Source organism: Desmodus rotundus, chromosome 11 (genome assembly GCF_022682495.2).
Source record: "Desmodus rotundus isolate HL8 chromosome 11, HLdesRot8A.1, whole genome shotgun sequence".
In the NCBI taxonomy this organism is placed as follows: Eukaryota; Metazoa; Chordata; class Mammalia; order Chiroptera; family Phyllostomidae; genus Desmodus; species Desmodus rotundus.
Window position 1 is genome coordinate 63157677 of NC_071397.1, and position 24942 is coordinate 63182618.

General features: G+C 39.3%; 1 protein-coding gene across 1 annotated transcript; it reads left to right on the forward strand.

Moving 5' to 3' along the window:
• The first annotated feature begins 2776 nt into the window (after nt 1-2776).
• Nucleotides 2777-24044, forward strand: AMD1 (adenosylmethionine decarboxylase 1). The gene is made up of 9 exons (XM_024551809.4): nt 2777-3222; nt 17494-17580; nt 18568-18694; nt 19269-19371; nt 20624-20666; nt 20769-20913; nt 21037-21129; nt 21208-21363; nt 21839-24044. The coding sequence occupies exons 1-9, from the start codon at nt 3113-3115 to the stop codon at nt 21977-21979; spliced, it is 1005 nt and encodes a 334-aa protein (XP_024407577.2). The 5' UTR covers nt 2777-3112; the 3' UTR covers nt 21980-24044.
• The last annotated feature ends 898 nt before the right edge of the window (nt 24045-24942 follow it).

The window sequence follows — 24942 nt, forward strand, 5'->3', positions numbered from 1 at the left end:
AGTATAACCTGAAGGTGAGAAGGAGCTGACAATCAACAAGTAAATATAAGAGAACAATGAGAATTATGTAGAGAATTAAAGTAGAATGATATGTTAAGGAGTGACTAGCTGAGTACTGTAGAGTAGGTGGTATCAAAAGGTGTGGCAGGCCTTAATTTCCCCCACACCCATTCTTTCCTACTTTTCCTTTAGTAATAGAATTGCCCGAGTTTTGACCAGGCTACCCAGGTCTAGCTACCCAGGTAGCAACCATATTTCCCAGCCTCCCTTGCAGCTAGGTATGAACATGTGACTAAATGTGCAGAGCTAATATTACAATTTCCTGATCTTGTTTTCATAAGGAAATTGTTTTTCTTCACACTCTCCTTTCCCCCTTTTCCCAGGCTGGAATATAGAGAGATGTAGGCTAGCTTTAATCGTGTAAGTGAAGTCTAATTGTGTAAGTTACCACACTCTATGGTAACAACAGAGTAGAAGGAACCTGGGTCCCTGAATAATTTCATGGGGCCAAGCTGCCCACTCACCCAACACCTGCCTACCTTTGAACTGTTATGTGAGAGACAAATAAACTGTAATCTTTTTTAATTACTATATATGGGGATCCCTTTGTTATAGTACCTTAGCCTATGCCACACGACTACAGGTGACCTCTCAGAAGAGGTGACATTTAAGCTAAGATCTAAGTGACAAAAATGAACAAGCCATACAAAGAGGAGGAGAAAGAGCATTTCATACAAATGAGAAGGATCAATAAGGAGAAATGTCAGTATGACTGGGGCACAGGGAGTGAATGCTGGAAATCAACTTGTTTAGTCTGGGATCAGGTCCTGTAGGAGTCTGAAGGATAAGGTAAAAAATTCTTTTAAGTGTAATAGGAAACCACTGGAGAATTTTAAAATAATATTTAAAAGTGTCAAATTGAATTTATATTTAAAAACCCACCCTGGCTGCTCTGTAGTAAATCATCTGAGGGCATCACTTAGGAAAAATAATATATGTTACAAAGGACCAGTCCAGTTTGTAGACACTTAAAAAAATTATCCTATATGAAACTAACAAGGACTTACCTTGCCAAGATTCTTGGCACTTTTATATTAACTTAAATAGCATTGGAGAAAAGGATAATAGTAATTGAAAAGCAACTAATTATAAGCAATTATAAGCCAAATTATGTTTATACCACAATTAGTGTTTGAGGTGGTTTAGTAAACTGATTCTTCATTTCAATAAGCAACATCCAAATAACTGAATAGCTTGTAAAGCACGTAAATACTTCTTTTATCTTTATTCCAAGTATAACTACCACATTCTCTTAGAATTATTATTACAATAAAATAAGCAACATTTATTATCTTTTGTCCCAATCCCCAATTTGTGTTGGAAGCTTTTAAAAACATAGCAAGAGTAGTATATGTACCTACCGCACAGCACAGCTTCTTTCAACAGGTTTTATGGAGAAATATGAACAAATAAACGTTTTTGTAAAACAAGTTCTACCCTGCAGGGAGTCTAGAGTGTAAACTCAAACCATGTCTTTTTTTGTTAGGTTTTTCACGCTTACAACATTATCGTATTTCACTTTTACTTGAGGAAAGTCTTTCTTTAAGGATAGAGAAGTCTTTTGTCTTGTCACAATGCTCATTTTTATGTCAGGTTGGCTTTTCCCCCCATACCTCTGAGTAAAAGTCATAAATTTGCTACCAATTTTGCTACCTCAGGTTAAACTGAATAGGACTTTACAACTGTTTCCACACTTTGATTACTGAACTATTACATAATGGTTCTTTAAATAACCACTAATAGCTTTGAATCCTTGTTATATTAATTTCCATGTATATTCTGATGCACTAAGATGGTAGCACTGTAAATTTTGGAGGTGGTGGGCACCTGTTTAAATCAGTTCATCAAGTTCAGACAATTCAAGGGAAAATATTATCAAACAATCTCATATTATATTAAATAAATCAGTTTCTAGAGATAGTTTTGCAGAATAAATTCCCACCAGTTGACCTAATGGAGCTCGGAGTTGCCAGCGCTTCATGGCAGCTGCTGTGCTCAGCCAACTCCAGGCTTTGGCGAGCCACCTCCCTCCAGGGTGGGAGGTAGGTAGAACCGGAGCCCTGAAGGGCTGGGAGCCACATTGCTTTTCCTTTTTTAAATACGGAGACAACGTTTCTGGCTATTGTGTAAACGGGTCGAGATCTGGGTTCGTTCTCAAATCAGCCAAGCCGTGAGCAGAATTAAAGCGCCTTCTAATTCGATCCTTGGCAACATGTGCGTCACAGACAAACGCTGAGTTTTAATGCCTGGCTTCGTTCGCCTTGAGGAAACACACTTCAGGGAATGGCCAACTATCTCGCGAGTCGCGGTGAACTGCACAAGATCAAAACCACCACGCCAGCGGAGCAATGGCCACCGCTCCCACCGAACCCCGCCAACCCTCCGAAGGACCCACCCATGTTATCGGCTAATCAATTGTTTCACGCATGGCTGCACAGCCTTTCTTCACTCCATTCCCGCCCTCCCCACCCACTCTGCGTTCGACGCCAGGTTCCTAATCCCCAGCCGGACAACACAGAGCCGTCTCCCGCCCAAGGAGCAGCGCGATCGCGAACCGCAGCGAGGCGGGCAGCTCTCCGCGCTCCCCGCAGGCCCGCGGCCAGCCAGCAGCAACTTAGCAGCTGGTGATTGACAGGCGGCTGCAGCTATCAGCCTCAGGGGCGGGCCGTGCGTCACTTCCTGGCCTTTCGAGGGAGATGAGGTATATAAATTCGCTGCTCACGCAGTGCTCTCGCTTCCACAGTATGGCCGGCGACATTAGCTAGCGCTCGCTCTGCTCTCTCTAACGGGGAAACGGCGGACTGCAAGAGACTGAACTGTATCTGCCTCTATATCCAACAGACTCACGTTCAACTTTAGCTCACGAAAAAGCCGGGGAAATTTTATTAATCCTTTTTTTAAAAAAAGTTAATATAAAATTATAGCAAAAAAAAAAAAAAGAAAAGGAACCTGAACTTCGGTAACAGCTGAAACAATCCGCAGCAGCGGCGGGAGAAGAGATTTAATTTAGTTGATTTTCTGTGGTTGTTGGTTGTTCGCTAGTCTCACGGTGATGGAAGCTGCACATTTTTTCGAAGGGACCGAGAAGCTACTGGAGGTTTGGTTCTCCAGGCAGCAGCCCGACGCAAATCAAGGATCTGGGGATCTTCGCACCATCCCAAGGTGGGTGCTGAGGGCTCTCGCCCACAGTCTGTTGTGGGGCCGTCGCCGCCTCAAAGATACTAACCGCTGGTGTAAGTCGGGGGCCGGGTTCCCGCAGCATTCAGGTGGGGGCAGGTCCGCCTTCGGGAGTCGTTTGGGCGCTGCGGAGGGGACCTCGGTCGCATCCACGCGGGGGCCGAGCCGGCGTCTGCCGCCGCCGTTGCGGGGCCGGGCGCCGCCGCGTGCTCAGGTAACGTCCCCGGCTGGGCAGCGGGCGGCGCCGCGCGGGGCGGTTGGGCGCCCGCGCCTGCGACTTTCTGCTCTGGAGCTGAGGGTCCGAGCCCCGGGGCTGGGCGTCTAGGGGAGCCGCGCGAGCTCTCCGGGCAGGTGTGGCTCGGCGGGCTTAGTCAGGCGCTAATTCGGGCGTGCCCGCTCCGGGGAGTGGAGGAGGGAGGGAGCGGGTTTGAACCGGACTCGTTCTCGCCTCGTGCGGCGGGTAGGAGGGGGCCCCGCGGGGCCGGGGCCGAGGGGCCGGCGTGCAGGCCTCCCGCCCGCGGTCCGATCTGGCAGCTCGTGGCGCCCGGGCGGCGGGAATTCGAGCGGAGCGGTGGTGTCGCAGTGGCCGGGCCCACCGCCGCCCTAACGTGCTCTGCACCAAAGCCTTTTCGGGGCGGTCCCCGGAGACGCGCGCGGAGCTCGGCGGGGCTTGCTCCCGAGTCTGCCGACCTTGGTTTGTGTAACCTGTTTCGGAATCGGTGGGGTTCTGGCGGGGTGCGAGGTTCACCTGCCTTCACGGGCTACAGGCCCGTCCGGCTCGGGACTTGGAATCCGGAATGCCTGAGCCGGCACGGGGGCCTGGGGCCCCAGCCTCCCACCCCGGCAGTCGCGCGAGAGAGCTGACTGCCTGCGCAGAAAGCCAGAGGTCTTCGGTGGGCTGGAGGTAATCCCACGCGAATAAAAGCGCGGGCGACTGCGCAGGTGCCCGGGCCTGTTTCCGCGGCACCCAGCCCGCTAGCCACCCCTAGCCTTTCTAGGCTCCTCCGCACGAGAGTTGTGGCGGTGCGGCGCACGGACCCGCGTGGCCGCTTCATTGAGCGTGGACGACCAATGAGCTCCTGGGCCCCACCGGGAGCCTGGCCCCGGGGTGTGAGCCAATCGGCGTTTCAGGAATGTTGGCTGGGCTGACCGCTGTCCCCGACGAAAAGCAACTGGAGAAGGGATTCCGGGAAGACACGTGCTGCCGGAACTTTAAGGCTTTATGTCTAAAGGATTGATTCTCTGGTAGAAAAGCTGCGTGATAGCCCCTGTCACAGGTCTCGTTTTTCAAGCTTTGTGCGACACTTAAACTATTTACTATGTGCCAGGCTCAGTTAAGTGTAACATACACATAAACGCTTTTATGTGTATGTTACAGGAAGCAGTTACTTTTTTTACAAATATGGGGAAGCTTAGTATTTCCTCCATTTCACAAATGGGAAACCTCCTTGATGTTGGTGATAATGCGTTTGGTAGAACTGTTGTGATCGGATTATCTAGAAAATCTTATTAAATAAAATGAATAATCTTGTTTTGCTCTGGCTCAGTAAATGTTTTTGAAGCTTTCTTCAGAAGGACAAGTTCTTTACAATAAAAGGAAGCGGGTTTTTCCTCCCCAGGTTCTTGTGTAGAAACACCAGAATTGAAGCTTGGGCCTTTTTTGTTCGTTTGGTGGTGGTGGAAAGTTCCCTGAATCCAAGAGGGAGAGAAAGGCTTATTATAAAAGGGCAGCTTGCTTTTTTTAAATATTTGAGAACCTCTTTTCCTTTGTACTCTTATCAGTAGCAATTATTTTGCTGCCTGAGTATGGCCCTTAAAACAATGGCAAAAGTTTAATCTTTAGGGCAGAATATTCTGTTTTGCACAGTTCATGATGTAGTGCCATTTAATATTTGTAAAGCCACTATTTCGAGAGTCTTCTAGCGCATTTCAGCTGTTGTAGGTGGAGACACTAAGAACTAAAAATTTAATATCTCTGATTTAACTGAGAAGTCCATTGGTAACCTTTCTGGGAACATTTTTTCAAGTGAACTGTCAGTCAAGTAAGGGTGAACCAGAGGGGTTATTTTACTAGGAGGTTAAAAAAGTACCTGACAAAATCTTAAATGCTAGATAAATCACCTACAGTCTATGACCAGGAAAGGGAATCACTGGAGTCTGGTCACCAGAAGGGTGGTGTGGACCCCCAGAGACTGTGGAAGGGTAATCAGTCATCTAGAACACAGGTGGCAAACAAAAGGCCCTTCATCCGAATCTGGCCCTCCACCTTGTTTCTACCTGGTGCTGGTAGCGCCAAGCTCTTTGCCCCTAGTTAAGGAGTAGTTACATTTATATAGTCCTAAAATTACATTTGGCCCTTTAAAGGCTGATGTGGTCCCCCGTGAAAATGAGTTTGACACCCCTGATCTAGAAGAGTATGCCATAATGAAATGTTGCATGGTCTAGATTTGAATCAAACAGCATTTAATAGCTAGCTGTATGATGATTCCTTGTCTCAAAAATGGTACTGGTACCTACTTGGGGTAGTTGTGAGGATTGAGTGGGTTAGTACACTATAGAACTTACTAACAGTGACACATAGTAACCACTGTACAAGTGCTACAAGTGTTTTATGTTTATCTTTGATTCTTTGCTCTTTTAAGACAAAATCTTTTTTAGCAACCAAGGCTGGATAATAAAATATATCAGATTACAATATAAAAGACTACACATTAAAGGGTGCTCTAACAATTTGATGTAGTTTTTATTCAAATAGAGGAGAGAGTGTATCACTGGGAAGTTTTAGGTTGCTTCATTCAGTCTTTGGTAGCTTTGTTCTTATTTAATGATACAAAAATTTGGAAGCCAGAAAGTCCTTGTTTCAGTAATTTCATTAAAATGTAAATAAGTCACATTTGAAAGAATTGTGAAAGGTCACAATTGAAACACATTAACAGACTGGATTAAAATTAAAAAGTAGCCCAGCCTGGTGTGGCTTAGTTGGTTGGAGTGTAGTCCTGTATGGGAAAGGTTGCTGGTTTGATCCCCAGACCATCCCCCATACAGGAGAATCAGGGAGGCAGCCAGTCGGTGCTTCTCTTTTGCAATGAAAAAAATGTCCTCAGGTGAGAATAAAAATTACATATTTTAAAAAGTGAAAGGTAAATCTACTTTTTACACTGACATAAAACCTAAGGACATTGAGAGTGATAAGGCGCAAATGTCCTGACAGGGTCACTACATGTGCTAGGTATAAAGATAGGGATGCTAAGGGAAAATTCCTAGAAAAATACCTGCCCAACATTGATACAAGAAGAAATAGAAATATAAATAGTCCTATAACCGTTACATAAATTGAGTTAGTCATTGATCACCCCATAAAGAAAATTCTGGGCTCCGCTGGCTTCATTGGATGGTTCTCCCTATCATTTAAGAAAGACATAATTCCAGTCTTTTACACATACTCTTGTAAATAAAGAGGGGACACATTTCCCAGTTCATTTTGAATTGGCATAATTTTGATATCCAAACCCTGACAGGGCTGTGAAGAAACCAGAACTCTCATGTTGCTGGTGAGAATGGAAAGTGAACAAACCACTTTGGGAAATGATTTGACAGTTCCTTAAGAAGTACTGTAATGTAAGATTTAATTTCTGCAAAACTCTAGATCAGTGGTTGCCTGAGCATGGGAGTGAAGGGAAGGGTGGATTATAAAGAGGTATGTTGGACCTTGTGGGAGTGGTCACTGTCTTTGTGATTGACAGTTTTACAAGTAGATAATGGATGTCAAAAATCTTGTAGGTTAAATGAAAAGATGAATTTAAAGTTCTACAACACAGGTTAAATAAATGCATGCGTGCCTCCAATGAACAGTCTCGTCATTTTTGCATAATAACTTCATCTTTTTAGTAATTCACACCCTTATGTATGACTGAACTGCCTCACTAGGAGAAATATTAATGTAATAATTATTGACATACATATTGTATTTACTGCTACAAACCAAAGGATAATTTTGGTTGCTGTTGAGCCTTCTCCTCCCTCCCCCCCAAGTATGTAAACCTAGTAGTTAACATCTGTATGAAATCAACTTAGAGCATTTTATGTCCCCAAAATCTTTGTACAGTTACAAAGATGAATATGAATTTAGAAAGCTGCTTTCATCAAGTATAAAGACAAAAATTTTAATGGGAAGTGGTGTAGGGTTTGGAGAATTTATAATAGGAAGATTATTCCAAAGATTTGAACCAGGAGGGAAAAAAACATACAGCCATTCTGAAGGAAACTTTCCAGCAGAGTTTGAGGAAGTGGTAATCAGCCCAAAAAAAGTATGATAGGAAAAACCTGGTTAGTAATACAGCTTACAAGGAGGTGCCCCCTCAAAACCCGGAATTATCTTCTGGATGGCAGGCCCTTAAGTACAGGCTTCCCCTGCTAGGTAAGTGTTCTAGGAAACCATTTGTATCAGTATACCAGCTGGCATTGCAGTGAGAGGCTGCATTCCACCTCAGTGGATTTTTGGGTGGGGGGAGAAAACGCATTTAGCCATTTCATGATGGGTGATTTATGAGTGTAACCTGTCCATACCGCACTGAATGTTGACCCCTTGCCCTACCCTCCCTATTCACCTGATCTTGCCCTGCATGACTTTTTTGTTTCCCTGATGAAAAAAAAGTCCTCAAAGGGAAACAATTTGCCAGTGTGGAAGAGGTGAAACAAAAACTGCAGAAGCACGTAAAGGCATCAAAATCAACAAGTTCAAAATGTTTAGAGCAGTGGGAAAAAGTCTCAATAGGTGTATTGCATCAAATGGAGCGTACTTTGAAGGTGACTGAAGTTTAAACATGTAAGAATAAATACATACATTTCTATTAAAAAGTTTCGGGGGGATGGGTCCTGCCTTGTATCTTTTTTTTTTTCTTTTTTTTTTTTAATGTGTGTGTTTTGATTTTAGAAGGGAAGGAGAGAAACATCAATGTGAGAGAGAAACATGGATTGGTTGCCTCCCATATGTGCCCTGACTCAGAATCAAACCTGGGACCTTTCAGTTTACAGCACAGCACTCCAACCAACTGAGCCACCTGGGCCAGGTTCAGCTTATGTTTTGAGTACAGATTTTTTTTTTTTAACTTTTTGTTGAAGCATAACCAAAAAGTTATGAAAATTGTTAAGTAAAGATCTAGTTTTTACAAACTGACCCCACTCCTATAAACAGCACTCTAAGGAATATAATTATCGAGAAGGCCCACTTGCACCCCTTCCAACTACTATTCTGCCCTCACCTAACACTAGCTTAACTTCTAATACACTACTATAGATATAGAATCATTTAGTTTGCATCATGTAAGGGCTCCTGTGATCAACATTATGTTTGAGGTTTTGTAGTTCATTCTTGTTGGACACATAGTATTTTGTGTGAGTATATCAATACTACAATTTACCCACTCAGTTGTTAGTGGGCATTTGAATAGTTGCTCGTTTGCTGGAACACCATTGCATGTGTCTTGTAGTGAGCATTATGCATTTCTGTTAGATATACACACATCTAGAAGTGGAATTGTTGGGTCTTAGATTGCATATATCTAGCCTGAAGGTTCCAATTGCTCCATATATTTACCTAACACATGGTATTTTTAATTTTAGCTATTGTTGTGTGTGTAGTAGTATGTATTCCCCATTAGACTAATGGAGTTGAGCTTTCATTTTTTGTATCTTTATTTGCCATTTGGATATCTTTTGTGAAATACTTGTTCAAGTGTTCCAAGTTTATTTGCCTATTTTTCTCCTGGGGTGACTTTCTATTTTTACAGTTCTTAATATACTATAGATGAATTATCTGTCCAATACGTGTATTACAAATACACCTTTCTATGGCCCTGACTGATATGGCTCAGTGGGTTGGGCGTTGTCCTGCAAATCAAAGGGTTACCGTTCAATTTTGGTCAGGACACATGCCTGGGTTGCCAGTCAGGTCCCCGGTTGGGGGCATGCAAGAGGTAACAATCGATATTTTTCTCCTCTCTTTCTCCCTCCCTTCACCCTCTCTCTAAAGAATAAATAAAATCTTTTTAATAACACAAACCCTTTGTGGTTTTCCTTACTCTATTTATGATATCTTTAAAAATTGATCTTAAATTTAATGTAGTTAAATTTATCGATATTTTCCCTTTAATGGTTAGCAGTTTTTATGTACTATGTTGATGTAAGAAACACCCAAACCTGTAGAGAATTCTCATGAGTTTGAGCCAAACTGGGAGCAATTGCCAGGAAGCAACCGATTAATAAAATGCTCTAGAAAGTGACAGTGTTACCATTTATTTTATGCATCAGAATCAGGGGAAGAGAGAAAGCAAAGCGGGAACTCTCTGGGATTGGATAGACACCTTTCTTTTATGTTGGTGGATACGGGATAGTTAACAATTAACACGATAACAATAACAATGAGGGGTTCTCATTGTGGTATGCTCTATTGGGAGACTGTGCCCTGAGGAGTCTGGGAAAGTAAATTACCCGGGCATTGCAAAGGTGTGTTATGATAGATGCGGGGAAAAGACAACAGGCTCAGTTACGGTAAAGATTGACCTTTGTCAAGGTATATCTTGGCCCAGTACAAGACTACCTGCCATAATTTTTTGCTTTTAGTTAAGAAGTTTTAATTTCAGACCATCCTATGTGGTTACTTTAGGTCTCTTGAGTTTGTAAGGCCGCCATACAGGCTTCTCCCCAGCTTGTTGGGTTTAGTACGTGGACCCTTTTTCATCTGCAACTATTTGGAATATCTTGTTCATCCCATGATATTTAAGATTTTTCCCCATAAACATTGTTTTGCCTTTCATATTTATATCTACAGTCCATCTGGAATTGATTTTTTTTAATGTGGCATAAGGGAATAGAACACACAAAGTAAAATTGGCTTATCTTTCTAAACTTTAACTCCAAGCCAAGCTGGAACCTTCTTCCTTAATGTTAGCCTTTTCTGTTAAACATTTCCCATCCTCCTGTAGGCCATTTAGTAGAATTGTCTTGAGTGTAATCTAAACATACTACATAATACTGACCATCCTTTTTACTAATTTCTCAAGGGAGATAAAAAGGGACACGTGGTTGGGGGTGTTATATTAGTAGGGAAATCTTGTCTGGTGTGGCTTGGGTTAAAGAATGCTGGTTAATCATGTTGGAGAAAAGCAGTAGTCCTGGCATATCCAAGTAAATAAAGGAATGGATGATGTGTTCTAAAACTGACTTATTTCATGCAGTTTTTAAAGTTGAAATGTAAAAAGAAGGGGTAGTATCTTAGGTTTAATCTACAGTTTTGTCTACTAGTTTTCCATATATCAAAAGGATCTATAAAAATGTTTTAGAGTTACTAAAAAGTAAAATGTTGGACCAAACAAAAGTCTTATTTTGATGGCAGCTATGGGAAGGAAGTCTGTTAGAAAATTAGAAATTTGGGTGGGAAGGAAGTCTGTTAGAAAATTAGAAGTTTGGGTGAGAAGAAAAGATAGTTTATTGATCTCACAAGACAATAAAACAGGCTTTTTGCTTTCTAATTCATCACGCGCCTGACTTATTCTTAGTAATGAGGTGAATTCAGGTGGGAAATTCTAGTGGAGGTGAAGAGGATAAATATTTTATTAATTGTCAGGAAGTCTGAGGTATTTTACATTTGTCAGCTAAAACACAATCTGCAGTAAAGGATTGGGGGCAGTTGCAAAGATAGAAAATTACACCTCAGTATTAACTTTCCCAGAACTCATGCCTTACTTGACTGCGTCATTGCACAATATTGCAGTATTGATAATTCACAGTGGAGGAATTTACAACCTATTGCCAAAAAACCTTTTAGTGTAAATGTTTTGGAGTAGAAAAGCTTGTTGTTGCATTAAACTGATCACATTCCTGACAGCAGTTTCAAAAAAGTTTGAACTGCTTTCTCTAAACCACCTTTCTTTACAAAGTACACATTGAAAGTAATAGTCAGTTGAAGGTAGCCGTAATTATACTCAGTGATTTAAATTTGGGGGAAATATTTGAGGTAGTGTATACTGTGATTATAATTAGCAGTGTGTTCTGGGTTGATTTATTTCTGTGGATATCTGAATTAACTGCCCTAGGAAGGCATACTCAGAATTTATTTTGGTCATCTAGGCTTTGTTGAAGAATAATCTTAATGTTTTAGGGTGGGACCTTGGTGAGGTAGACAAGCCTGACTGTATAGAGAATCTCTGACATAGACAAGTCAGACCATTAGTTCAGGTCACAGTTGAGAGAAGATTCACATAGGTTTTTTGAGTAAATTGATAACTCTGAAACCAGCAATTTTTACTTTAGGGAGGTAATCTATATTAGAGGAATCTGATCACATGGAGGCTTTTTAAATGCAAATGTTCAGGCAGTATCTGTAGTGTCAGACCTACTGGATCCCAGAGTAAGATCCACCTCAACTCTTCAGGTGATAAGGGTGAAAACCTGCCAGTAGCATTGTTCCCTCAGTCACTAAGAGTTCTGTAGTTTTAGGTCTTAATGTAGTAAGCCTTTACTCCATTTTGAGTTAATTTTTATATATGGTGCAGTGTAAGGGTTCAACTTCCTTCTTTTGTGTGGAGACTCAATTTTCCCAACACCTTTTGATAAAGAGGCTGTCCTTTCCCAGTGTAGTCAAAGGACTTTAGTTAAAGGTCATCTGACCTGAGGCATTAAAAAACTAGTCAGTTGGTTACTTAAAAACGTGGCTGAATCGAGTGATGTGGAAGTCTGTTGTCATGTTAATCGTGTATTTTCCCTTGTAAACACCCCAACTTGTTTGTTTTTTTTTTTATTAGACCACTGATTCTTTAAGAAAAAAAGCTTTAAATATAAAATATGACTTGCCATTAAGATTTGCTTTTCAGGCATAGTAACCAAGATTACTCAGGCTTATTATTATATAGGCCATCCAACTGTGTTTGTCCCTAGGTGTTTTAACATAATTGCTTTTTTTCACACTGTGACTTTGGGAAAATACTGACTGCTTGAGGGTTTCTATTTGGTGAGGAAGAATTTGGTTGCAGAGTTTATTAAGTAATGATGAGTGAGTTAAGCACCTTGCTAAATGCAACTAGGAACTCTGGACAGAATGCATGGAGCAAGTATCTGAGGACTCTGAGAAGTAAATGTTAGCAGGTGAACGGGAGAAGGAAAGCAGAATTCAAAATACCATGAAAACAACCATGATTTTCTGTTTCCCCGCCCCCACTCCCCCTGGAATCTCCTGAGGTGTTCTCAGAGGTGTCCAGAAACCCAGAACTGCACACCAGGTGCAAATAAAGAGATCCAAAAAGTCCTCTTTTTCTTGTCTGTAAAGACAGAAAGGAGGCCCCTTTAGGTCAGAGAGAGTGGAGGGAAATCCCTTTTCGGTTTTTGTTTTGTTTTTTCTTCACTGGCCCCTGCTCAGGCAGTCCTGTAGTAATTGTGGCCAGGCAAGTAAGTGCCTGACCTCTGGCAGGGGAGGGGGGGGGCTTTTTTTGAACAGAGTAACTGTGTGGTCCCAAGATGGAATAGCATCAGGGATATATCCCTGTTCTTTTCGCTCTTTGTCATCTCCCCCATTTGCCCAGAGAGAGACGGGCAATCACAGGCAGCCTGCTGCAGAGTGGGAAAACTAAAGCCTTGGCTTTCTAGCCAGAAGACCGGAAAGCTTCCCCACCTCTGAGCCAGAAATTGTCAGCAGTTATGGAGAAGAGAGAGTTGAATAAAGTGAATGCCATAAAGATTTATATGAACACCCCTGGGCTGCTCATGTATGGCTCTGGCCCTAAACAGAATATCAATAAGGCTGTGAAAACTGATAGCTCACCTCTTAGTCCAAGACTAGCCATTGAGTAGGACAGATCTGAATACCATAGCATGCATAATAGCCTTTCCTAACTAAACTGAAACCGGAACATAACTCAGAAAGAAGTTGGGTAAGAACTTGAAGACTGAACCTTAAACATTTCGGTTGCCTGCTAAAACAAGTTCTAAAAATCAACACACGCCCTACAGGATTTAAATAAGATTTAAAATTATATAACATGATCAAAATGTCCAGGCTGCAGTCATAAGTTGCTCAATAATACAGATGACCAAGAAATTCTCAGCATCTCTCAACGGAAAATAATCAACAGACACTACTAGCCTTGAAGTGGTACAGATCAAGATTCAAAGGCAGCTGTCATAACCATCCTGTAAGAAGTAAGAGTGAGCACTCTTACAATGAAAGGAGGTCTTAGCAGAGAAATAGAATATGGAACTTAAAAATCTACAAAAAAGGAAGTACTGCAATAAAGGTTTACTGGACAGGCTTTAATAGAATGGAAATGTCCGATGAGTGAGCTTGAAGATAGATTGGTAGGAATTACCCAGTCAGCAAGAGAGGAAAAATACTGTGGGATGGAGAGAATGAACAGAACCTGAGGGGCCTGTGTCAGCAGATACCAAGAAAGAGGGGGTGTTATATAAAAAATATTTAAGAAAGCAATCCATAGTTAGGTTCATTATAATGAATGGGTTCTATAGCAGCTAAGTTATTTGGCAGCGAAATGAGTAGTAAGCTTCATTTCTGTAGTTTAAGATAAGATGGCATTTAAGTAGAATGTATATCTATAGTTGGCTGACAGGATAATTCTGTGAAGTGGATCTTTACCTTTTCAAGAGTATACCCTCTAAATACCTGAATTATTGTGATGACCAATTTAAAATAAAGGATTGTGTGACACTAGTTAAGGTTTTTAAAAATTTAGGGGTGTTCATGGTTTTCCCGCAGGTCCTTTAAGATCTAATTAGAATAGTTACTGCCAGATTCAACAAGTATTTGGAAAGCCTGTTACAAACTAGACTAGTAGGCACAGTCCCTAACTACATGGAATGACTAGCGGAATTGATGTGATTACCAAAATAGCTACACAAATAAAATACTTTGACAAGTCGTCTGAATTTTAAAACCTTTTAATGACAGATGTGATCTGGCGGCGTTAGTGGGCTAACGTGAGCTGGAGGAGGGGAGTTGGGGACAAGGATTCTAGGTAGGATGAAATCCATTCCAACAGTATCCACAACAAAGTGTACATTGTTTCAGCATAATTTTATGTTCTCCGCTTTCAAATGGCTTGACTTGGGTGAATAAGTTTATAGTGACCAGTTTCTAGAAAGAATAGTTTGTGGGGAAGCCTAGCATGACTGAAGTACAGAAAATTGGGATTAGTTTAGTTATCTATATATCTGTCGATATAGGTTTTATTTGGATTGTTATTTGAAGTCATTGTCTTTATAAAATTTGTCAAGTCAGATGAGCGGGGGATGCTGGGAGATCTGAAGATTAGATAATAGTTGATTCTCTGGAGAGAGTAATATGGGGTCTTCCTGAAATGAAGAATCCTGGTTCTGTTGAGGGATAGAATCACTACACTGAGAACGAAGAAGAAAAGCTTACACTTACACTCAGTGTGAGATCCCTAGTCCTTTACCCTCTTTGGCCTACCAGAAATCTTAATGCTCTCCAGGGAATAGAACAGAATATTTGGGTAATTTGACCTGTCAGGAAAGAACTAAAAAATATTGACAAGGTAGGGTATCCCACTGGCTAGCCCCAGTGGGATAACCCTATCGGAGTACTGTATGTAGATGCCCACGGTAAACAAGCCCCGTTCACTTAGCTCATAGACTTCATGAGCTCAGTCTTAGTACCCCGTTCTTGACCAAGAAATATTGAAAGGAGATAATTGAGGGAAACATCTGAGGATAAATTCAGGTAGGTGCATCAAATATAGAGGCAAAGCAGCATTTAAATCCAGTGAAGACAAAGTTATACAAGAAAGAACCATTATAATATCTAGCTCAGCCATGGAGCATGTTTAAAAGTGTTAACAAACTATATTTAACACTGCTGTATGATATATATGAAAATGAAGAGAGTAAATCCTTGTGAAGAATTATAAGGAAAAACTTTCTTGCTTTATTGTGTGTGTGTGTCTGTATGTATATATATGTGATGGATGCTAACTAAACTTACTGTGGTAATCATTTCATAATATATGCAAGTCTAACCACTATGCTATACACCTTAAACTTACACGGTGTGGTGTATGTCAATTTGATTTCAGTGAAACTGGGGAGGAGGTCTTATAAATAGTGAGTATAACTGAGAAGGGGTGATAGGAAAGGATTCATTAGTATGTCCAGTGGGTAGAAGAAAGTATTTGCAAGAGTGCTGAATTAAGGTGGAAAGTGAGTGGGCAGTGACATTAGCAGGTAGCATTATTGGAAGAACAACCTTAAGTATTTGAATTCTTAGTATTTAATAGGTAAATTTGACATGCATTGTGTGACTCAATCTTGTCAGTTGTCTGAAGTGAGTTTTATTACCTACCAGGTAAAGAAACCAAGCCCAGGAATGTCACAAAGCAGAAAATAATAGCTTCTGTAAGAGCCCCATGTTTTCCTTTCGGTCTTCTTATTCCTTATTGTATTAAAATACATTATTTGTGGAAATGAAATATTGTGGGTTCTGAAAGGTCGTTTAAATGTTAGTGAACTTTGAGTCTTAGAAAATCTGAAACTCAAAGCGAGGGCTTGGCTACGTAAAACAGTCTCTTAAGTTTGTGTTACTCAGAACTGGATCTTAATTGTAACTTTTTTCTTTCTTAATTAACACCTGGTCTATTTTAAAAATTCAAAACAAACTGCAAAAATACAATCCAGTTTTTTTTTCTTTATACAAGAAAAAGGTTTTTTTCTTTATACAAAGAATCATTAGCACCTTTCAAAAAGAGAACTGTTACTCTTTTAAAATTGTTCAGTAGAGTTATGGGCATATAGGCTCTGTAATCACTAGCAAGCCTGACTCATTTAAGTTTTTTCAGATGGGTCTCGGTGCTGTTCAGTTTAACTAATTTACTCATCATAGAAATTACTGCCTTCTTCCCTGGTTGGGTGGCTCAGTTGGTTGGAGCATCATCCCCTACACCAAAAGGTTGCAGGTTTGATCCCTGTGGTGTAAGGGAGGCAACGAATGGATGTTTCTCTCACACACTATTTCTGTCTCCCTTTCCCTCCCTCCCTCTCTCTCCTTGTCTCTTCCCTCCCTTTCTCCTCCCTTCCCCCCTTCTCCCCTCCTCCCCACAATCAAACTCAGGTGAGAGTTGTGGGGGGGGGGTTTAATTACTGCCTTTTGTGATCACTAACAGTTTCTTTTTCTTTTAGCAAAATGATGAAACAGGCACAAAATTCTAGCAGGATTAATTGGTACTGTGCCTGCCTTTTACTACAAAGGAATGAAGCATACCTGTTTTTATGCTGGCTGTGCTATTGAGGATTTCTCTTACATAAACATTTTAACTGGAAAAGAAAACTTTAACCATAATATACCATTTTCTTGGGAATAGAAGAATGACCTACCAAATATTAAGAGCCTTAAAACATTTTTAGCCTTTAATCTGGTCATTTTAGGATGTCCCGTGGGACTATTTTAAATTGTCCTTCTGTTTGGAGGGGGCACTTCCTTAGGTCTCAATCAGGTAAATTAAAACTAGTTTACTGAGTTATACCTATATGGCTTCCAATTTATTATTGTGTTGAAATTGGCATTTTCCCATTTCATTAAAAAGCCGCACTGTATTTAAGATTTTATGTGTATGTTGTACTTTTTGAATTGCCAGCCAAAGGCATTTCTCTTTTAACAATGCTGCTCAACTTTTAACTTGCTTTTCTTTAATCACTTAACTAGCGAAAGGTGATGGTTTTCCTGGGTTTATGAGCCTCCTGCATTTCCTCTGTATGTGGTTTATTCACAGTATTTTATCTGTCTTTTTCTTAACTTCTACTTTTTAGCTTTGCTTTTTAAATTGTTTTTCCTGTATAGCAAAATGTTTCATCTTATTTAGTGGATGTCAATATAGACAGACAATGTTGTTGTTGTTGTTGTTGAAGTAGTTTTCTCCTTTTTCCCCCCACCTCCCTCCCGTCGTCCCCCCCCCACTATTGTTGTCCATGTATCCTTTATAATTGTTCCTGTAAACCCTTCACCCTTTTCCCCTGAAATTCTCCCCTCTGCCCACTGTCAGTCAGCCTGTTCTCAATTTCAGTGTATAGACAATTTGGAACAAAAAATGTTATTCATAAGAGAAGCTAGAACAAGAATGTGCCAACAAATAAATTGCTGTGTTGTTCATTGGAAAACTGTTTTAAATGTGAGGAATTGATAATTTTCAAGAGCAGGCAAATAGTGTAATGAATTAATCATCCTTTTTTGTTAAATAATAGATCCGAGTGGGACATACTTTTGAAGGATGTGCAATGTTCAATCATAAGTGTGACAAAAACTGACAAGCAGGAAGCTTATGTACTCAGGTAAGTCCCGTAAAACAAGTGCTAGCTGACACATTTCAGCCTCTATCACACTGCATATAGAATAGCAAATTGTTCCTGTGGACCTTAGTTCTATAATTATTTTTATATTATTTTAAAAATATGATATAAGATAAAATGTTTACTTCAGGTATCCTAGGCAGTAGGTTTTGAGGTCTTCCCTGAAAGGTCTTCGAGATGGTTGCCATGTAGTTAGCAGGAAGTGTCTGTAAAGCAGGGTGGGATGACGTTGTTCCTTTACCTTCAACCGCTGGTGCGGTGCAGGTCTTCCTTTTAATATATGCCTCAATATCAGAACTTCAGACAAAGTGAAAATTAGCTTCCCCATACAGATAGGATTGCCATATATAACAGAAGAAAGCCATCCAACCTTTTTATAGGTACAAAAATAATTTTTTCAATAAATACATTGAATTCTTAAACATACTATAACTGGCCTCGGATTGAACAAGGTCCCAAAATACCTTTTTACTAAGCTTGTGCTTGGCATGTACAGATGTTGATCAAAGGCTTATGTGCGAGGCCGTAGGGATATCGTGGTGAGTAAAAACAAACATTCCTTTCCTCATCGGGCTTATTACCTAGTATAACAAGTAATGAGATGGCTGTAGAAATACATTTGAGAGTGGGTGGTGCAAGATGAGGTAGAGTATGAATTTAGTAAATAATGTCTTCATTTAGGTGAAGTGAGGAGGAAAATTTAGCAGTAAAAAAGAGGGTTTGTGTGATGAGGTAATATGCTTTATATCTAAATCAAAGATTGTTTCTGTGGATTCTAGGACCTTAAACTGATTTTTGTATAAATAGAAGAGGGAGATTACTTAGAACATTATTTGCTTCCTTGAAATCTTAACATTTAAAGTTACTACCCCAAAATTTATATTGCAAATGATAGTCTAATAATAGGTTAATTGTATCACGATAGTACATAAACAGTCTTATAATATTGTAACTTTTTTTCAATTGCAGTGAGAGTAGCATGTTTGTCTCCAAGAGACGTTTCATTTTGAAGACATGTGGTACCACCCTCTTGCTGAAAGCACTGGTTCCCCTGTTGAAACTTGCTAGGGATTACAGTGGGTTTGACTCAATTCAAGTAAGTATTCAAAACACATTAATCCTTTAAGTTATAAATAAAGTTATATACTTACTGCTATAGTTGTAATGGGTAAGGATGGGCCCACCATGGGAGGAAGAATATTCGTCCTGATGCTCAAGAATAGCAGACTAGGGAGGAAGCAGAGAATGACTTGGGTTAAAATCAAATGGGAAAAGATTAGTATTTCATCTAATTAGGGTAAAGGATGTCTTGTTACTGGGACCTAAAAGAGTTCTTGTTAATTATTGACCCTTACGAGAAATCTAAAACAGTATGTTCTTAATTTTTGAATCATTGCCTCTTAAAATTTAATGTATATATGTTCTTCCACAAAACTTGCTTACATGCCTATTTAAAGCTCAGATGAGAAACCGCTACTCTAGAAATACTATACCTCATCACTACAGTTGTTGTGACCCATCATCAGTAGACTGGGCATTTTAGTTTCTAGAAACTCGTTGATGCACTCTATATTAGTAATACTCTGTTGTGATTTCTCCGAAACTTAAAAACAAAGTTGCTCCTATTAACACTTTTAACTCATGAATATTGGTTTATCTGTCTTCTTTAGAGCTTCTTTTATTCTCGTAAGAATTTCATGAAGCCTTCTCACCAAGGGTACCCACACCGGAATTTCCAGGAAGAAATAGAGTTTCTTAATGCAATTTTCCCAAGTAAGTTTAAATAAATAGAATTGAAACCTGCCTTATTAAAGTTAGAGGGTGTATCTTTTCAGAGATCTTTTATATATGCAAATGTAGCACATTATATAACTAAGACAAATATATCAATATAGCTGTAGTCTTGTGTTAAGACACTGGTCCAGCATTCTATACAGGAATTAAGCTGACTTGCAAATGACCAACACAGTGAGCTCATAGTGGGACTTCCAACAAAATGGGCAAGATTTTCTTCCATTCATTTACAAAGCTTTTATTTAAAGACCTTCCTTTTTGACCATCGAGGTCAGGGGACTATAGGTTATCTAATCCAACACCCTTATATCCTAGATGAGGCTGAGAATTTAGGATTTTAATAAGTTGACAAAGGCACTCATGGGCATGATTTTAAAAGAAGTTTTTTGTTCTATTTTTAACTTAGCTACTAGTATGAAACTATACTGATCGATCTAAGTCACAGAGTGTTGAGTATAATTTAGTGTAAGTGTCTACTACTAGTTAATTTACTTGTTGACTGAGGCTTTGAAACAATGTGGAAAGGAAGTATGGGCTTGGCTAAAATGTCTGTTTAGTTTTTCCATAAAATAAAAGACACATTTTTCATTTTCACCAATAACTATTGATTTGGATATTTTGAGTGTGTCAGCTATCTCCCACTATTGGCTTCTAGTGGGTAGAGACCACCAGGGGTGCTGCTAAACATCTTCCAATGCATAAGACAGCCCCACAGCAAAGAATTACTTGGCCAAAATGTCAGTAGTAACAAGAAACTTCACAAACGACTTTTGACACATTCGATAAGTCACAGCACCTTCTCCGTACACTGCATGAGCCCTTTTTTTTTTGCATTTCAGTTGTGTTTTTCCCTTTCTTGAAATAATAAAGCATAATATGCCAAAAATGTGCGTTTTCTTCCATCTTCAATATTTAAATGGCTGCACAAAAATTGACCTATTAGTTTACTTCCTAATGGAGTTTTAGAAAAGGAGCCATAGTTTTCTCAGCATCTTCTAGACTGACTCACTGGCTGCTGAAGTGTATCTCTAAATGACAGCCAGAATATATTTTTTTAAAGATGAAGGGGGAGAATCCTGCCTACTTTGTGAATTCATCCACTTAAATTTTCCTTTACTGATATTTCTGATAGGCAAATAGTATCATCCTAGCTATTGAAAAGGTGAAAAAAAGCCATCCATCCTATCAAATGGATCTGTTGCATTTATTTTACATTCTTTTCCCTCAACAGATGGAGCAGCGTATTGTATGGGACGTATGAATTCTGACTGTTGGTATGTTGAATACAATTTCCTGGACTTTTTTCTTCTATATAAGATTTACTTTAAACTTCCAGTTGTCATTTTTAGAAACAATTTTTTTTTTCTTTTATGTAGGTACTTGTATACTTTGGATTTCCCAGAGAGTAGGGTAATCAGTCAGCCAGATCAAACCCTGGAAATTCTGATGAGTGAGCTTGACCCAGCAGTTATGGACCAGTTCTACATGAAAGATGGTGTTACTGCAAAGGATGTCACTCGTGTAAGGGTTTTCGATAATTCTGGATTCTGCTAGGGGACTAAATATATTGTTTAACTCATTCTTGTTTTATGTTTCTAATTTGTATTTAACTTAGTCTTGTCTCTTTTTTTTTTTTTTTTTCAGGAGAGTGGAATTCGTGACCTGATACCAGGTTCTGTCATTGATGCCACAATGTTCAATCCTTGTGGGTATTCAATGAATGGCATGAAATCGGATGTAAGTGGTAGTATTTGCTTAATACTTAAACATTTAAGTGTACCCTTTCCAGTATTAACACAAAACTGTTTCTCTAAGGGAACTTATTGGACTATTCACATCACTCCAGAACCAGAATTTTCTTATGTTAGCTTTGAAACAAACTTAAGTCAGACCTCCTATGACGACTTGATCAGGAAAGTTGTGGAAGTCTTCAAGCCAGGAAAGTTTGTGACCACCTTGTTTGTAAACCAGGTAATTTGCTTTATTACTGGCATTAGTCTTCCAGAAAATAAGGGTAGTGGGGAATGTCATATAATGGTCTTTTATATATATATTCAATTACATTTGTCCCCATTATTCATATAATGTTCTAAGGTGGCCCATTATCAGTCAGATATCTAGAGGTGCTGCTAGTTGAGGTTATTGGGATGCTAAGCTTTATGTGTTTCATTAGCTTCCTCTCGGTTCTTGTTTTATATCTAGCCTAATTGGTGGACTTCTCACCGTCCTGTTTATTTTCCCTGTTGGCAGGCCTGGGGTTGGGGTAGAAGCTGGGGGACATAAGATATCTTACCTTACTCCAGTCCATAAGAAGGCAGCTAAAATATTCAAATACCACAGTTTTATTAAGGTAGTAGTTTTTAAGTATTTGTGGCATGACTATTTTGTTTGCAATAACTTCTGCAGATTGGAAGTATTAATAGTTCTGTTTTTTGTTTTTGCCCAGAGTTCTAAATGTCGCACCGTGCTTTCTTCGCCCCAGAAGATTGAAGGTTTTAAACGTCTTGATTGCCAGAGTGCTATGTTCAATGATTACAACTTTGTTTTTACCAGTTTTGCTAAGAAGCAGCAACAACAGCAGAGTTGATTAAGAAAAATGAAGAAAAAACGCAAAAAGAGAACACACAGAGAAGAAGGTGGTGGCTGCTCTTTAGATATTGATACCGGGGGCTGTGCTTTCCATAACCACCACCTAGTAGTTGCAGAAAGCCCTAGATGTAATGATAGTGTAATCATTTTGAATTGTATGCATTATTATATCAAGGAGTTAGATATCTTGCATGAATGCTCTCTTCTGTGTTTAGGTATCCTATGCCACTCTTGCTGTGAAATTGAAGTGCATGTAGAAAAAAACTTTTACTATGTGAAACTTTACAACACTTGTGACAAAAATTCAATTCGGTTTATGCACAGTGTAATATTTCTCCAGGTATCATCCAAAATCCCCCACAGACAAGGCTTTCGTCCTCCTTAGGTGTTGGCCTCAGCCGAACCATCCGGGACTGTTCTAAAATTGCTGCCAGGATAATTACATCCAGTTACCTCCAATTTCTAGAACGTATTCTCTACTAATGTTATTGAAACCAATTTCTACTTTATACAGATGTTTTTTGCAACAGCAATTAAAGTTTTTTCTTCCACGAGTACAGTCCTCTAAGAAAGTGATTGCAATTATCCATTTTTATGTATTACTATTTTAACATTGCTTCCAGCGCTTGTATTCCTTTGATTTTATTCCTCACCATGGTGTCCCCTTCCAACCCCACCCCAATAAAGCAATATACTGTTACACTGTGGGTTATACCAATCTTATACCCCAGGAGGAGGGAGAAGGGGGATGGACCCTAGGCTTAATTGTCTTTTAAGGTCAAAGGAGTTCGCCTTTTTTATTGGTATTGGCTCTTTTGGAAGATAGTGACAAAAATAAACTTACAGTGTTGATTAGCAAGGAAGACACATAAACTAACATTAGAATATACTGGCAGAACTCATATGGGAACTATGCCATTTTGTGTTCTCCAGTAAATAAGATTAGTTTCTCATGAATACCATGTCTTTACTAACTTGGTAAGTAGTAGTATAAAAAATTTTATTACTACATTTATTAGCAAGGAGATTTCAGATAAAGGTTATACTGGATTTAGTAAGTCAAATCAGATCGTTCACCTTAATTTTTAGTTTAGCAGCCATTTCCACCAATTTCCATTAATAATGAAACATAAACTTTAGTTCAAAGCAGCATCGGTGTCTTTGCCATCTTGTGACTTGAAGTTCTGTGACTTTGTAATACATGTGATAGTATTCTGACCGTGTGTTCCTCTTCCTGGTGGTGGTTCTTTCACCATGTTTTCAGAGGATCAAGAGAATGACCAGAATGAGAACTCTTTGGGTTATTCAGACATACATAGTGCAGCAGAATTATCCATGAAACATAACATAAGAATTTCTAAAGTGGTCAGTGGGAAATGACTAGAAATACAGGCTTTCAAGAGTTGGTATTTTTGGCTACATTTCCAAGTCCTGTGAGATTTAAGCAGCCTAGAAAACAGCAAAGTTGACTAAATTTTGTATTCTTGTCCTCAAATTTTTTTTCTTTGTGGCGTGATGCAGTGATGTTTTTGTTCCTTCCGTACTTACAAATGAAACACATTTTTTTTAGTGTTTCTAAACATAAAATCTACTTGGTTTGAAATCAAGTGGTTGGAACACTTCTGACTTTTATTTTATGCACGTTCTTGATTCAAAGTTTCATTGACGAAGCTTTCAATCAATGGATCAGTTTGATTAACTAGCACACAGTACCTAAGGTTTTGGTGCTGTTTTGAGGACCAATGCTCAAAGTGGATTTTGTTCTTGAACAGTGTCCCAGTAGATTTGATGACATGTTGGCTTGAGGTCTAATTTTTTTCTAATAGATTTAAGATTTCTATCTAATGTCAAAAAACAACGCAAATTTGTATGAAACAAAACCTAGAAGAATGAAAACTGTAGATTAAATAGTAATTTAAATTGATTCTAGTATGTATAGAGGAGGGAAATTTTTATTACCTTAATTTCTCTCTTTGGTGGTGTTGGACTTAAATCGGTTGAAATGTATTTATGTACCACACTTTAAGCTTCAATAAAAGTTTGCTTAATTGATTGTCTAGTGACATTCAGAAAGTGTTCTGTTGATGTGTTTTTTAAATTGAAGAAATCTACATTTAATGATTATTCTAAGATTTGTGAGTTATGTAGACAAAAGATCTTTAAGCTCCTGGGATAATACCTAATTGGTATTAAGATTTAAACATTTTTTATTAGGGGCTTTATAACTGAAGTTCAAGGAAAGTATCTGGACCCTGGCCAGGTGGTGGTTCAGTTGGTTGGAACCTTGTCCTGTACACCAGAGGGTTGTAAGTTGGATCCCCAGTTGGGTGCATGCAGAAAACAGCTGATCAATGTTTTGTTTTTGGGTTCCCCCCTCCCTAAAATCGATGAATATATCCTCAGATAAGGATTTTTTTTTTTAATTATCTGGGCTATATACTAGGATATCAGAGTGGAAAAAGAATGTATTTGAGTTTGGTCTTAGAGCAAGTCAAAGGTTTGAGGGTGAAGTATTCCCACCTTTATTTCATGAAACAGCCCTTGTAATGGGGTGATGGGGAAGAACAAACAGGCTGTGAGCTTCCTTTATTTCATTGATGATGATTTCTCTTAACTAGAACAAAATTACAAGCTTGACTTTCGCAATACAAGTACATATTTTATGATCATTTATTTGGTAATAGTTCAGTCTCCAACCTACAGGAGGTTAGAAATCGGAATATTATAAAAATTTGTTTCAAATCTTAGAACAGGCTTATTAGTATTTTTCCAAAATTTGAATAACAAAAGGATTGATCCTAGAAAAGCAAGATGTTTGTGTGTGCAATGCCCACTTGACCAGATTCTTTTACTGAAACCGGTGGGTTTTGGAAGACACTAAGAGCAGTCATGTGAATTGATAAGATTCAGGCACATGGATGGTAAATGGAGTGTTGTGTTATGAAAAATAAAGAACTTCAT

Bases quoted from the DNA above. Each gene is read 5' to 3' on its own strand.
- AMD1 (XM_024551809.4), top strand. From the start codon at position 3,113: ATGGAAGCTGCACATTTTTTCGAAGGGACCGAGAAGCTACTGGAGGTT. The intron at 18,695-19,268 runs GTAAGTATTCAA...TGTCTTCTTTAG, and splicing joins GTGGGTTTGACTCAATTCAA to AGCTTCTTTTATTCTCGTAA. The intron at 21,130-21,207 runs GTAAGTGGTAGT...TGTTTCTCTAAG, and splicing joins TGAATGGCATGAAATCGGAT to GGAACTTATTGGACTATTCA.